Source organism: Rhincodon typus, chromosome 7 (genome assembly GCF_021869965.1).
Source record: "Rhincodon typus isolate 14 chromosome 7, sRhiTyp1.1, whole genome shotgun sequence".
Taxonomy (NCBI): domain Eukaryota; kingdom Metazoa; phylum Chordata; class Chondrichthyes; order Orectolobiformes; family Rhincodontidae; genus Rhincodon; species Rhincodon typus.
This window is the reverse complement of record NC_063338.1, coordinates 47,087,737-47,103,792: the sequence shown is the minus strand read 5'-3', so window position 1 is coordinate 47,103,792 and position 16,056 is coordinate 47,087,737. Positions and strand designations below refer to the sequence as shown.

Here is a 16,056-nt window from a genome sequence, read left to right as displayed (position 1 = left end):
AATTCCTAGAATAAACTGAATGAACCCAGAAATAGATGTCATGTTAGTAACACTTTTCCATAGGGAAAGAGGGGAAATTGCAGGGCAATTAAAATTTATCTAAATTAATGCCTAAAAGTATGGAACAAGCATTTTGTAATCTACAAGAAGTTTAATTCACCAGATTTAAATCAATTGTTAAGTTGAGCAAGAATTTATTGTCATGTAGAATATAACAAAATTATTAGCAGGATGGGTAAAGCAGACTTTGTACATATTTATCATTGGTTTGTAGTCAAAGTGCAAGGGTGGCCTGGTGCTGTCATTGAAAGAAGTCAATTAATTTTGAGTAAAGAGTCCAAAAAAAGGACAAATATGATGTTCTTCATGTATAGTTTTTATAATTTGTATTTTTTTAAGACATTCAATTAATTTTCATCTGCAAAGAAAACATCAAAACTTCAAACTTGATCCCATTCCTTGATTCGACTCTGCTGATTCCCCTTTTGTTCTATAATTGTTAGAATTTGATGACCACCTTTGTGATGCAGGTTTTCCAGATACCGTATTGATCTGTCAATGGAAAATGGACTGAATCTCAAAGGTTAAGCAACAATCGACCTAAGCCATTTGGATACACCTCTGACAGCCAGTTCAACAGCACCACAAGGGAACACTTGTAAGTAGCATCTGGGAATGCAAAATTGAAGGGAACTAGGAATTTGGAAGCAGGGCCCATGGAAATGCAGGCTTAACACTCTGTGACAAAGCAATGAGATTTGAGGCAGCCTTTATATTGGGCCTCGACCCTTATTGACGTCGCACTGTAACCTTCCAGAAATAAAAGACCAGTTGACAGTTAAGAAAAATCAGGCCTCCATGAGAATCGCAACAGGGTTTTGTTAAGAGTTTTCAGAAGCTGGGTCCAAAGCCCACAATTGGACGTGGACTCAGGGCAGGTCAGGTCTAGGCATGGAGTCTTAGATCAGCAGATAGGAGCTGAGGGGAGTTTGTGGGGCAAGGGTATTGGTATCTTGCAGGGCATGGTGCAGTGAAGCAAGATTGCGGATGGGGGTAGACTGGTTTTTGTGATTCAAGCTTGGAGCAAGGAATGGGAAACCTGGAGTATTGTGATTGGAGGTGGCGGCAAAGGAGTCAGAGTTCTCAAATGATGATTGGCTTAAGACCGTGAGTCTGCAATTAGGTTTCAGGAGTCCTAAAGCAATGGCACTGGGGAAAATCAGAAACAACAACTGAGTCTTTTAAGATAGGATTGGGAGAAATGTTTTTGCTACTGCCAAATCCTGATTTAGATAATTAACTCAATCAGAGATAGTAAGAACTGCCAATGCTGGAGTCAGAGATAACAGCGATTTTCAGAGATTTTCTGAAGCAGGGTCCCAACCCGAAATGTCAACTTTCCTGCTCCTCTGATGCTGCCTGGTCTGCTGTGCTGTTCCAGCTCCACACTGTGTTATCTTAGATAATTAACTTATTGATTGGCAGATAATTCTCAGGGTTCATTTCCATGAGTGCTTGCCTGCGATAGTGCTGGAGCAGCCAGGGACATCAGTCATGCATGAAGCCCCTTACATGTACATTTCAAGGGTGTAATGTCACCTCTAGATGTAGCTAAAGGTCAACTCTTAATTGTTCTTCCCAAAAATCATGGTTTGTGTACTTCTGGCTGGAAGTATGCACGCAATTTCTATCTGCCATTTTGAGGCCTTAATAGCCTGCATAGCTCATGAGAAAAAGGAGCTACATATCCAATTTATAGGCCTGTGTAATGAGGAGTGTCATAAAAAACAGAATTAGAAAATCAATACTGAACAGACAATACAAATTTAAAACAAATTAAAGGATACTTATTTTGAGCACAAATAAACTTAACAATGGGTCTCGAAGGTTGTCACTGCATACTGCTGTCACATTTATATCATTAAATGTTATCTCATTGTCAATCTTACCTTCAGCAAGTATTTAGGAGACTGTATTTGAAAAGTAAATAGAATAAAAGACGATCAACATATCACAAGAAAGGAGATTTTTATTCAAGAAATAAAGCAATATAGAATCAGCACTGTAAGTAAGATTAATAGAAAAGCAAATGCTGTAATGGTGAACTTTTTGATAGTAACTGTAGAATTTTGCTTTAAACCTTTTCAAGTTTTCACAGCACGTTATTTTACAGGTAGCACTTGTAATATATTGACAAATAAGATGAAGAGAACATCTGCAAATAAAACTCAATGTCCCCCTAACGAATTGCATTAAAAGACAACTTCAAAGCACTTGAAATCATCACAAGACCAAATAAATATTGGGAATTTTGATTAGTTCTGTAGCAAGGGTCATTATTTAGTCTCTCACATCATAGTATGAATGCAATCATCAACAAAGTTTATTAGATCAGAAAACTTGTATTCTTTGCTTTTAGGAAAACTCAGAATTAATTTTAGATTTTCTGGAAACTTTTTTTTACCACAAGCTGCAATTTGTTTTTAAACATCAAGTCCCTGCTTGATGAAAAGGTTACAGATAAATGTTTGCTGTTGAAATGTAGTAATATGTATATATTGGATTTGTGCTGTCTGTATTCATTGATTGGCTTGACTTCAGTTCTTTTCTTTGAAGATATAGTAGCCAGAGGGATAGGTATAAGTCCTGGTGACTCACGCCATAGGATGCAAATGAAGAACCCAAGAACTAAGTGCTTTGATGTAAATGTAAGTGTGAAGTGCATGTGAAGTGCACTTTGAGACTATGCAATTAATACTATGCAATTAAAATTAATCGGATCTAAGCATAAAATTTAAATACCTAAAGGTAAATATTTCATTTCATTACTGTTGCTTTATCAATTTAAACTGCATATGAATATTGAACTGGAAAAACTGTAAAACAAAGTTTCAGTGACTCTATTAATAAATTGTATTCTCCTGAAACAGTTTGTTTAGATTTGTTTCACTTGATCCTATGAAGAACTGAATTTCCAATATACTTTTGTAGTTCACAAATGAAGCAGAAAAATTAAGTTATACTGAAGTAATTAAAAAAAAGGGGGTCTCAGGATTACTATCAAAATGAATTTAATGACTGTATAAAGTGAATTGTAGCTTAATACAAATTTCACAATGCAAACTAGAAGTTCTCCTGTTTTAATGACCCAGTTAAAAAACATACAAACCTTTTTACGGCCTGCATTAAGCTGTGGAGGTAATGACCTTGATGCTGCATTTACTCTTGCTCTTGATTGTGCTAAGTTACCTGAAAAGAGAGAATGCAGTTTTATGCTGAGGATGTTAAAGAAGAGATTGTAAATAAACATGTATGATACACTCAGGATAGGTCGAAGTTTTAGAATATCTCACAAAGATGTCCAATGTTTTCTCTGGCTACACCTTCAGAGGCTAAACTATGATTAATAGCATTGAAAGAAGGCTTTGAAGCAGGATTGGTAACATCAAAGTCTTAATCCATAGGTGGCAGGATTTTTTTAATGAGTGGAGCATTTTAACACATTTCAACGGATTTACAGCATAAATAAATAGGTCACCGAAGATATTCCTTGCATCTTTTAGCAAATGCTATGGCCAAGGCTGAGATATAACTCATATTTTAAATATAGGCAGCGTAATAGCTGCATATGCAAGTGAAGACAAACTTTTGGGGAAACATACAACAGGTGGTAAAATATTTCTAAATTATGTACTTAACATACTTTGGAACAATAATTATGTGAATAATATTTTAGCAATGTTATGGAAATAATGCTAAGTCACTTCAGCTGCACCTTATATAGTCAATTTATTTGCATTTTATTGAATGAAGGTTTAAACTAAGCAGTATTAACATAAATGACAACCACTTTTTCTTCCCTTTGTGTTGACTTTTAAAATTCAAAGCATGATATAAGTGCAAGTTATAGCAAGCATGACCTCTCCATAAATAAAAACTAAGGCATGCTCAGTCTTGGATAAAATTCCTCCATTCTTTTTCAAAAATATGTTAACAAACCTGTTAATAACCAAACATTGCACTAAATCTAATTACAGTTCTTTACCAAATTTAAGCCAATAAATAAAAACCTCCTGTTAAGAGAATAGGAACAATCGTCCCATTTTAACTCAGCTGGGACTTCTTCCCCTAACCCAATAACCCATTTAATGTTAACATAAATGGCTTCAATATTATTGAGTACAGGTGACAAAACAGATCTACACAAAATGCACTGGTTGCACTAGAAAACAAAAATTAGAAGGAATAGGCCATTCAAACTCGCGTCTACTCACCATTTGATAAGATTATGGATGATCTGATGATTGCCTAAACTCCATTTTTCCAGTCTGCCCTCCCTAACCCTTGAATCTCTTGCAGATCAAAAATGTATCCAACTCAGCTGCAAATACATTCAATGATTCTGTCTTCATTGCCCCTGGGGAAGATAAACCCACAGCTTGATAGTTCTCTGACAGAAAACAGAATTCTCCTCAATATTCTCCTTATAAATGGGAAACTTCTCAATTCAAACAGAGTCCCTGAGTTTATGGCTTCTCCGCAGAGAAAACAACCTCCAAGAAGCATGTCAAGTCTCCACAAAATCTCATGTTTCCATAAGATCACTTCTCATTTTTCTAACCTCTGATGGATACAGACCCAACGTGCTCTGCATTTTCTCATATGCTAAACCCTTCACCCAGGAAGCTTCTGTAAACTGTTTCTAACACAATTACACCCTTTGTTAGGGACGGGTGAGAAGCAAATCAAACTCTTCTACCTTTCTTGCTTTATGTCTGTAAGCAGATTGGTTTTAACTTTGTTTAAACAGGCTGTAGCATTTTTCCTCTAAACTCTGTTTGTAATTTTTAAAGAGGCCTACCACAAGCTATCTTGAAGGTTAAATCGGAAATATGATTTATTCATGCTTTCAAACTAAGAGGATGATTATTGCAACATGTGTATACAATCATGAAGGTTTCTTGTGGCACAGTGGTAGTGTCCCTACTTCTGAGCCAGGAGGCCTGAGTTCAAGCCCTACCAATTCCAGAGGTGTATAATAATATCTCTGAATAGGTTAATTATAAAATATTTACAAAGGAAGAAAAAGGAATTAAGAATAAAAGCAACCAAAAATACACATATTAATTCTTGTGTTTGTCAGAGTCCAGAAACATTCTTTTCCAAAGGAGCTCAGATTCAGGCAGACTCAGCTAGTCAAGGCAGAATTGTCAAATTCCTTTTAATACTTACAAAGGCACAGCTATATGAAGTTGGCAAATTGGCCCACTTTGCAGTCGAATACAAGATTCCTTTTGGAACTAGGTTTTGATGAGGTTTCCTTGGACTTGCGGCAAATCTAGCCATGGATGGTAAAGAGCAAACTGAGATAAGGGTTCTGTAATGCATAATTAAAGTTCTTCAAAATCATGTGATAGGCCCATTAAGGAGTCAGTTTTAACTTATTAATTGTACACCCTTGGTCATTGTCATATTAAGAGATAGCGGGACTATTATTTCTGCTCCAGCTATAACAACGCTGATGGCTCTTTTTTTGTCATCAGCACAGATTCAGAGATAGATGATTTGCTGTGTTCTCTGTCACACCATGTTTGTAGTGTCCTCGTAATCACTAAGTGAGAAATTCCACCAGGGTTTAACCTGTTTACCTCTATCTTTATAATTACTGCCAAAGTTTCTAGAGCTGCATCCAACTTCCAAATTATGTGAACTTAGGATTCATTTTAGTCATTTTAGAATGCATAGCTTAAAACCATTTCAAGACCTGCTTTTAGGTCTTGTAGACCTGACATCCATCTTCAGCAAGAAACCAAAACTATACAATGAAATAACTTCACAGAGGCCGAATCCCATCACCAAGTTACTCTTTATTTACACATGCATAGTACTTGACACTAATTCAGCTTCCTCAGAGCTAGGTCTCAGAGTGGACACAACCTCTGACACTCCTGTTTATATCTATCATCCAGGACTCCCTGATTGAACCAGATTTATAGCCCCAATCAGGGAATTCATATTCTATGAGGTCCACCTGGCTGACCTCGTTACAATCACTACATACATGGTACTCCAGATGCAGTGTCACTAATGCCCTGTACAATTGTCACAATACTTTCCAAATTTTCAGCTTGATTCTCACAATATGAAAATATATTTTTCTGCTATTTATCTCTGGAAGTGCTGCAACTGAGGCTGGAGGAGTGTGCAATTACTCTCGTCCTACTATTCCCCAGGTCACAACATTAAACATTCCCTCCATCACTCAAGCTGTGGATGTATTAATTCAAAGACAAAGAAAAAGAACACAGACCTTGATGTGCCTCCAGACTCCCCATCACCTCAAAGGGTGAGGGAGGTGTGCCTGACAGGAACGATAAGTGACAGATGGCATATAGGGAATGTCCTCTCAGATTGGAGCTCACTAGGCTCAGGCCCAACAATATACACTTGATAATCCCATCTGACGCAAGGGAGCAGAGCACTCAGCAGGCTTCCTTAAGCCCAGCATTGGCTGCTCCAAGATATGGTAGAAAAATAATATTAAAGAGCACTGAAGTTACTTTGGGAACACTGACGTCAACTTTCTATGCAGCATTACACTTGGAACAAATGCAGCACATTCTTTGATGATCCAGTGGTCTCTTTAAATCTGTTAAGCCTTCTGGCTACAGAGGTTTCTTTATAGACCATCCTGACTGGTAATGATAGTCCTAGATACCCATATGCACATCTTGTGTTGTAGCGCGAAGCACAATGAAGCTGTCACTCATTGGTGTCCTCATGGACCTACACAGCCTCTGGAAAATAAGAAGTTAAGCTAGACGTTTGAGTTATAAGAGTCACTCAACATTGTGTAGCTTCTCTACATCTAAGTGACAGCCAAAGCTCGACCTTGTCCAGGTCTTGCTGCATCTGGACATAGACTGCTTCCGTACCTGAGGCGTCATGAATGATTCTGAACATTGTGCAACCATCAGCAAGCATCCCTACTTCTAACCTTATGATGGTAGAAAGGTCATAATAAGGAGCTGAGGATGATTGGGTCTAGCATAATGCACTGAAAAACTCCTGGGAATTTGTCCTGGAGCTGAGATAACTGAGCTAGTGAGCCTAGTTAACCTTCACCCTTACATTATAAGCATTTGAGAAAAAGACAGCTTGGTTATGCAGGAACCAAGTAAAAGAAAAAGATTCTACTGATTGGAGTTAGGAGGAAGAAGTATACTCCTTCAGATACATACCTCAGGTTTATAGTCAGGTTGTGGGCACATACGTTTTCCATTTTAGGCTTAAAGGATTACTATCATGAAATAATTCCAGTGGGCCAGGGCATTAATGAGTAGTCTTGGCATTGCTAAAGAACGTAAGAAAGGTTCCGAACCATCAAGTCAGGAATGCTGATCCACCTGAACAGGTTCTTAGAACTTCCCAATATAACAGGTAAAACAAACTAATTGTTGGAAATGAATGTACTGCTTACACTGGAGATTCACTTTGAAATAAACAAGATGAGTGAGACCAGTATTCACAAGTTGTGTTTGTTTTTCCTTCTTAAATAATGTCCAAAACTGAATTTTTGCCTCCCAACCAATTATGTTTCCTCACCTGCCTTTCTGAAAGCTCTGGGTGGGCCAACAAGATTCTGCCCAAGCAGTGAAATCTTCCACTTTTCAATGGGCAGAGAAACGTGCAGGATGCCAGAACCCCCACTATCGTGAGCAGGAAGGCCCGCCTCACCTCTGGGACAATGATATCCCAACCTGCCTGAAAGTACTACTTATTAGAGCGCAGCTGCCCCTGTGAGTTGTAGCATAGTTTGAGACCAAGGATGCTGATGCCATGGCAAACTGAAGTCCAGCACAGTCATCAACTTCTCAAGGGGAAAGGTGTGGTTTGCAGAGACAAGGCTCATGGAGAGAAGGGAAGTCAGGTGTTCACAGAAGCAGGGGCAGTGAGATGGCTTCAGTGGCCACACCCTGGCCCCAATCCTTGTTTCTGATCATCCCCAGATTTGAGAAGATTTAGATACCACTCTCTCCCTAAACAGGCAGGCCATTCTGTTTTACCAATTGGGAAAGGTGCCACTGTTCTCACTAGCTGGGTATTGTATAACCCTGGCAGTGGTGTTGAGAGGTCATGAAGTGGATGTTTATTAACCGCTTAAAGGTCTCACTAGGTGGTGGAGTGAGAAGGGCAACCAACCCAGAATTCAATTCCTGTCTTGGCAGAAAGGCTATTGGTATCTCCCCAACATCACCTGGCCAATCATCTTCCCTTCCTGCTAAATTCCCTGCTGCTTCTCAAGAGGAGAACAGTTTACTCAAAATGTAGTTTCCTACAAGGGTGTTTTCTGTCCAAGTTTTCCTCCAGGTTCCAATGTTATGGAGTTGGAGATGTTTGACTCATGTCCACAGCAGGTTGCATACAGAATTGTTCATCAAGCCATATGGCGAGTAGGGGGTTCACAAAGGTCTCATGAGTGGGAGGTCCATGTTAATGCTGATAATGTTTTGGGCTTGCTTCAGTGCTCCTGCGAAGCTCACGCAAGCTGGAAGAACAGCACCTTTTTTTCCGCTTGTGAACCCTTCAACTTTCTGGATTAATATCAAGTTTAATTATTTTAGGGCCTGGGCAACTTCTCTCATGTACTTATCCCATACCCCACAAATTTCCCACCACTTGGACTGCTACCAGAAACAACTCATTGTCAGCCATTAACAGTTCATATTAGCAGCATTAATTCTCCCAGGTTGACCTTTACCCATTCCTTTATCTACCAATTGCTTTTCTCTCTCCCTGGACTCCAAATCCACCTATGTTTACTCCTCCCCCAATCTTCAGTATATGTACCAATCTTTTCCCAGCTAAGATCAGTTCTGAAAAATGGTCACTAGACTCGAAACATTAACGCTGCTTTCTCTCCACAGATACTGCCAAACCTGCTGAGTTTTACCAGCAATTTCTGATTTTGTTTCTGGTTTCTAGCATTTGCAGTTTTTTTTTAAAAACAAAACATTGAGTGTTTGAGTTCGTTGAAAGAAGTTGTTTCAGTGCTGGTCTTTTATTAAAGACTATATGGCTTCATTATTATTATACCTCTTTGGGAAGTACAGAAATAGTCTTTGAACTGTGCAGCATTAGTTCAGTACTGCACTTTGATTTTTGTGTTGGAGTGGAACTTAAATCTAAAACCTTGTGACTGAACCATGATTGGCCCACATAAGGTTATCAATAAGCGTGGCAGAACAAATATATATTTATTTATTCATGAAAAGCACAAACTAGTAATAAGTTGTATTTACTCTGTACTCATTCTTGGCAATTAAGTTATCTGTAATATCAAGTTACTGATATGGATTGATTGTATCATAAACTTGATAATGTTGAATGTTCATAATGTTTATAGTTATTCCTGATGATCATAACATTCAAGAATACGGGACAAGTGCGGGAAATTAGGATTAACGCACTTTTAATGGTAATTATGTTGGTGCAGATTTGATGAGCTGAATGGCCTTTTCTGTGCTTCCAACAAGCAACTGAAACAATAAGGAAGATGTTATTATCATGAAGTTATTAGAATAGGGTAATACAAAGTTATGTTAGTTAAAAATAGTTCCTGTTTTACTTCAATTAATCTATGATTGAGCAGAATCCGGACTCCTGGGCCACATATCCTATATCGAATGGCTAAAACCTTCCAATCTAGGTCAGATTCCCTATTTCCAAGACAGGAAATGTCTCAGCCAAAGCAGTGTAGTTGAGTTCAGGATTTCACACAGAAATCAGTAGAGTGGAATGACATTGAGACCCTGCCTCCTTTTTAACGCAGTAGCTACTGTATTTCATGGGTTAAATGTCATTACGTTGCATTGGCAGTTACTGAGAGAAAGTACATGTGTAGGGTAAGCGAGGGGACGGGGTGCCAGCTGGTTGAGCGTGTGGAGTCCAGGTGGTTAGTGAACGAGGGCATAAAGTAGCAGGTGCTTGAGAGGTGACGGTAGAGTGCTGGACATGTAGATCAGAGGGTAGGGTGGCACATAGTGAGAGGTAAAGATGCCACATGGGTGGGAGGTACAGGTGCAAGTCATATGGAGAGAGGTAAGGTATATTGTAAATGGGGGAGGGCTTAGGGTAGGTCGGGTTGGCAAAGATCAGGAGTTGGGTAGCTCATGGGGATTAATGATGGGTGATTAGTATCGGTGCTTTGGTGGTTAGGGAATGTCAGGGTCATAGGGAGGTTCAATTCTTCTAACATTTCCTGTCTAACTATTCTGCTGAGTACGTCGCAACCTTCTGAAGTCTTCGACTATAATTCGGACTTTCTCCGAATGTTCCATATGCTGTGTAATTGCCCATTGGAAGTATCAACTTTCAGGTAATTATCATGGGGTCAGCTGCATCATGAATTCTAAATGGTCTCAATGCAGAACTCTAGTGTTCGCTTCAGCAAAAATTGTTTGGGACTAAATAATTTTCCAAAACTAAAGCAACATGTTGTGTAGCCATACTACAATTGCTGAAGGACCCCTGCTGGTTGTGCTGCTGAACTACAGACTGATGAGTTACAGTAAGCCTTTGTTCTCCAGAAGGGATCATTGGATTCTATAAATAATTTCACAACAAGTAGATAATATCTATTTTCTAATATCATGAAGTGTTAGTTTCCTTGTAGAATAACTAAAATAATAGTAATTAAATAATCATGTAGTGATGTTTACTTCAGTAAAACCAATAAATGTGTGTGCTCAACTTACAATGGGTCTAATGCTTATGCTACAAAGAAAATATAATCTGAATTGTTAAAATTTAAAAATCTAACATGAACAGTAACAGCAAAAATAGAACATTTCTCATAATGACAAACATCTGAAACAATAAGGAAGATATTATCATGAAATTATTAGAATAGTGTAAGTACAAGTTATGTCAGTTAAAAATAGTTCCTATTTTACTTAATTGAAATTTATAGACTTACTTATGCATTAGTTGTTGACACAAACAGCTTAATATCTCAGGGAATTTAGTGGTGAGGAAAGTTTTGCATGTTAACGGCATGTTAGGCACTCGTATGATGACTTAAAAAATGTAACTTCTACCATAATAATTTTAATGCAATAAAACAAAACTCAAAGCCAAACTTCAAGGCACGCTAAACTGCAATTTTCCAATCTGTTTTCACTGTTGTAAATGGGTCTGAAAGGGTTAATACTGAGAACTGCCATTGGCATCACCTATTTTAATGTCACAGAGAATTGTGGGCAGACAAGCTTAGGATCTCAAAGGAGTGAGACTTAACATCTGGTCCTCCTCATAGCCTCCTTAACAATGCTGCAGAAATTCCAGTCATTGTCAGAAACCCTATGTCCGACCTTGATCAGACAAAAAAAAGTTATACTTCGATAACTTCTACGCTGGAAATTCCTAGACAAGAGCATCCTGTTATGCAAAGGGTTGACAGAAATGTTCACAGCTAGCAGGGGAGAAGATCATTGTGGAAACCAAACTATGTCCTGTTTTGCAGCAGCAAGTGTGCCATGTTCTGTGACTTATAGGTCCAGCAACATGGCCAACCACTTTGACAGTTACTGTGAAGGGATACATCTGTAAGCTAGTGATTAAGGGTGTCAGGTGTGTGGGTAAATATTGAGTGGGGGAAAAGGGTCAGGTTTCTATCTCAGGGGTAGAAAAAGGGAACTGTGCAAGGGGTGTGGGGGCCACTGGATCTGGCAGGGTTAGGATGGGGTTTCAGGTCCAGCAGGGTTGGTTCATACATGGTCAAATCAGGAATGCCAGCAGTGTTATCAGGTCTGGTGGATTCAGGTCAGAGAGGGAGTGGGTAGTGTCAGGATGAGGTGTGTGGATTAGGTTGGGGGTGTCACAGGTTTAGGAGGGTGAAGTAGTTGAAGAGTCAGTGGTGAGGCAAGAAGTCAGTTCAATAGCTACTTTAGAGCAGGTCTGCAATCCTCTAATTTTACCTGCAAAACCAATCAAACTAAATGAGTTGGATCCCTCTGAAATCTACAACTTTATGTGATTTGTTTTTAGGTGGGTTCCAGAAGCAGGAGAGCTACCCATTGGAATTTTCAATTTCCCATGCAGTTCCCTCAAAGTCACCGGATTGGGATTTCCGCATGATCCCAACATATAACTCTAGCCTACGCTGCTGCAACAACGATCTGGCCATTGGAAGATCTGAGCTAATGTAAACTGGTTGCTAACATGCAATAAACAATATCTTTTTAAATACAGGAGCTGCTTCTAGTTTGATGAGGACATGGATAATCCTCCATAACACAATGCCAACAGGCCGTCTATTTTCCTACACTTAAGAGTTTCCTACACTAATGCAAGGACCTTCATCATTAACAGCAGCTTATACAGTGTCATACTATACAACAACATCTTGTCTATTTTTCAATTCTTTAAATTTTTTGATATAGCTCTGAGATATTTACTTTTGTAGTTTATTTCTTTCCTGGCATTTTGGAAGGTAAAGGTGAGTTCAGGAACAAAAACAAAGTTGCTGGAAAAGCTCAGCAGGTCTGGCAGCATCTGTGAAGGGAAAAACAGAGTTAACGTTTCGGGTCCGGTGACCCTTCTTCAGGACGCAGAAAGGTGAGCTCATATACGCTGAAAGTAATAATGGTATTCCAGTACCTCTGCTTAAAAGTTTAAAACAACTTTGCAAGTTGTTTGGAAAATATGACAATTATTTGAACATTAACATTTAAAATTATTTTCACATCATGTACTTTATCCATTTCTGAAATTTAATTAAATAAATGATTCAATGTTAATTTTAAATACTGCAATATATTATACTGTATAAATACTGAAACTTTTAAATATTGAAACATATTGCTGGAAAATGGGATTAGAATAGTTCGGTGGTTGTTTTTGACCAGCACAAACTCAACGGGCCAAAGGGCCTTTTTCTGTTCTCCATGACTCTATGACTATGACTCTAGCACACAAATATAAGCCAACAGTCAGCCTGACATTGCAATTCATTTAAGTAGGAATTGACGTATCCAAATTAAACATTTTTATTGTCCTGCACTAATGATTATATTATAATTTCTGCTTAGAATTAATGAACTGCTGCTAACTCATTAAAATTCATTCTAGAATTTAACTACTGCAGTTGTTAGCAAGATATTAATGATCAATATGATCAATAAGTCCAAACCCAAAAGTATAAAGCTGAACATTAGTTTTATCTTTTCTTATTTCTCAACAAGTGTTTTATCTTCAGACACAATGTGGATATCCAGGACTACATTTTGAGAAAGAAGAGGGAAAACATGTTGTGCTTGAAATGTTAACTCTGTTTCTCTCTCCACAGATGCTGCCAGACCTGTCATGTTTCTTCATCACTTTCTGTTTTTACTACATCTGACTGCTCCATTCTACTTGTCAACTCTAGTACTGAATCTTCATTATTCCCCAGCTACTGATGGAACCTCATGCATCTCAAACACAATAAACATCTAGACCCTGGTTCCTCTGCAGACCCTGAAGCAGTCTACAAACTTCTGACCTTCATTGAATGTTTTAGTCTTGTTCAATCTCATATCCAATGCATATTCCAGACTTTTCACCTAACTTTGGCTTCATTGTTTTCATTGCTCAATCGACACTCCTCACCCTGCTCATATCAGCAACTAATATTCATGTTATCTTGAATTACTACGTCCATCTTCCTCAGCTTCCTGGCCTAGTTTACCACTTGCTGTTCTCATTCCCCATTAAGTGTCTTTGCTCCTGCACAGACTTGCCTTCCCTCCAATTGCTATCACTTTGCACAAGGATGTAGCTCTTTTCCAGCAGCTCTCGAGCCTAATTCATTTCTCCACAAACCCCTCCTCTTCCCCCTTTATTCCTAACTGTTCCCCTCTTTACCTGCTACTTACCATCCAAGAAGACTCTTCCTATCCTCATTGGTCTATGACATATTCTCCCTTTACATTTACCTATAAATGCCCACAAACAAATCTTCCACTTACTCACAATCTCATTTTGAGCTTAATCAATATACATGACACAGATGCCAACTGTCTTCTTCATCCATCACCATCATCAACGTAACCACCCATTACCAAATATTACTTTGGTTTCGCTTTTCTACTTCTCTAATCGTCTTTCCACATTCAAACTGTACAACTTCCTCCATCTCTTCTTATACCATGTCCTTATATACTACTACCATGTCTTATTTGTTGAAACCTCCACGTTCTTACCGAAGCAAAGTCTCTGTAATATAAGTCAAAACTACTAAATTCCACAGGAAACCACCTGCTCCCCACCATAGCTGAGTTTCTGACTCTCATTGCTTTTCTCAATATTACCGCAATATTTATGTATCACTTCATCTCACCCCCAGATAGATGAGACCTGTACAATCTCTACAGCCAATGTGTTTCTTTCAGATTATTGCTTCTTTTTCCAGTATATATTGTCTAAATGGGCTGAGCCACTCCAGAACTACCTACTACACCCTCCTGCCCAATTCAACATTTGATGTTTCTCTAGTTCACAACAACCATCTAACCTTTTCTTTCAATGTCTTTTTTTCCAATGTTCAGCAATTATTTATTCAAGGAGAAATGTCACGGTGTGAGCAACTAAACAGTTCTTCTCCATATGCATATCGTAGGGGATGCCTTGATAATGACAATTCAGTCGCTTCAAATGGGGAAGTAACTGTCAGAACTACAGTGCTAACCACTGTGTGTTGCTCAAAAATTCAATTTGGCATTTGACTTGAGACACTTGAGTGAAAATAGCTACAGAATCAGCCGCTTGCTCGGAAATTCCATAATGGTGTTTCACAAAGGCTAACACTAGTTACTTGAGAGGACATAGCTATTGTGTGTCAGTGGTTATTTAGAAAAAAACTGAGCAATACTAAAAAGGAATAACTACAACAGATGAGCAGTAGTGCCCTTTCCCTATAGACAGTGGAAAAATTACTGCCCTTCTTTAAGGGATTGTGTACCCAAATCTCTGGTAATTTTTTGAAGATCAACATTTAGGTAATATTCCTCTCATACACATAGACAGAGAAGATACTTTCCATGCATATAGCTGAAATAATAGACAGAAACTTGTTTCTTTGAGACCAAGGGGTGTAGAGGCAGGCTCAAAAGCAAGAGATACATCTACTCAAGGGTTTTCTCACAGGATTATGTTCTTCCCAACTCATTTCATACCCATGGCACAGGAAAACATCAAATTGCATGGTCCAGTGAACAGGAAATTCTGCTCCTACTGGGATGTTCTGGGCTCCATATTTAACTTCTGGACATCAGACTTAAATGACATACAGTCAGCCCTTCTCCCTTAGAAATTCAGCAGTGTGGTAACGAGCTGAATAATGAGCAATGCTATGCTTTGGTGACACTATCCTAGAGGTTCTCCTGAAATCTGTCCTAAAGGAAAGTTAAGAACTTTTCCCTAAGGACAGCAACAAGAGACTATTCCCAATAAGGAAGGCAGCCTGGACAGAGATGGTTGCAGAGGTCAGTGCCTCCAGGGGATTTGAACAGATCCCGGTTCTGCTGTCGTAAAAATATGAATGATTTGCTGTGCTCTGCCAAGGTATGCATCAATGTCTATTATCCAATGCTTCATGTCCCTATGAGTGAGAGCTTGCATTGCAAATTTTCCATTGCACAGGAATGTCATACAGAGACTGAGCAGCAGACATCTCCAGATGTGTCACATGTAACCAATAGCTTTCATTTCACTGCAGCCACCAATGCAGCATGACTTCCACCATAGTGCCACTGCCTCTCGCACAACTACCAGGATTTAGAGTTTAACAAAAAGGGAGCTACTTTATTCAGCACCTCGCTGACCTTTCATCATAACTAGGAGAACATGCACATCTAACAACTTTTCAAAAAGGCTTGCATTAGACAAGGACACCACCACAAAACATGACTTTCGCTTCCAGATTTATCAGACACACACATCACACAATTCTTTATTGGTTGGCATCAATGTTAGCTCTTTGAAGATACAGAACCACCTTTATCACCTCATTTCCCT

The 16,056-nt window shown here is 38.7% G+C and overlaps 1 protein-coding gene across 4 annotated transcripts in view; it reads right to left on the bottom strand.

Moving 5' to 3' along the window:
• Window positions 1-16,056, bottom strand: part of myo3b (myosin IIIB) — a 516,799-nt gene that overhangs the window by 224,770 nt on the left and 275,973 nt on the right. For 3 of the 4 annotated variants that reach the window (XM_048598929.1, XM_048598928.1, XM_048598931.1), the window contains exons 23-24: window positions 3,170-3,249; window positions 1,950-1,970 (exon numbers count right to left, since the gene is read on the bottom strand). In XM_048598929.1, coding sequence (XP_048454886.1) covers window positions 1,950-1,970; window positions 3,170-3,249 — 101 coding nt within the window. The remainder of the gene's footprint in view (window positions 1-1,949; window positions 1,971-3,169; window positions 3,250-16,056) is intronic. The other variant, XM_048598930.1, reaches the window with a different exon arrangement.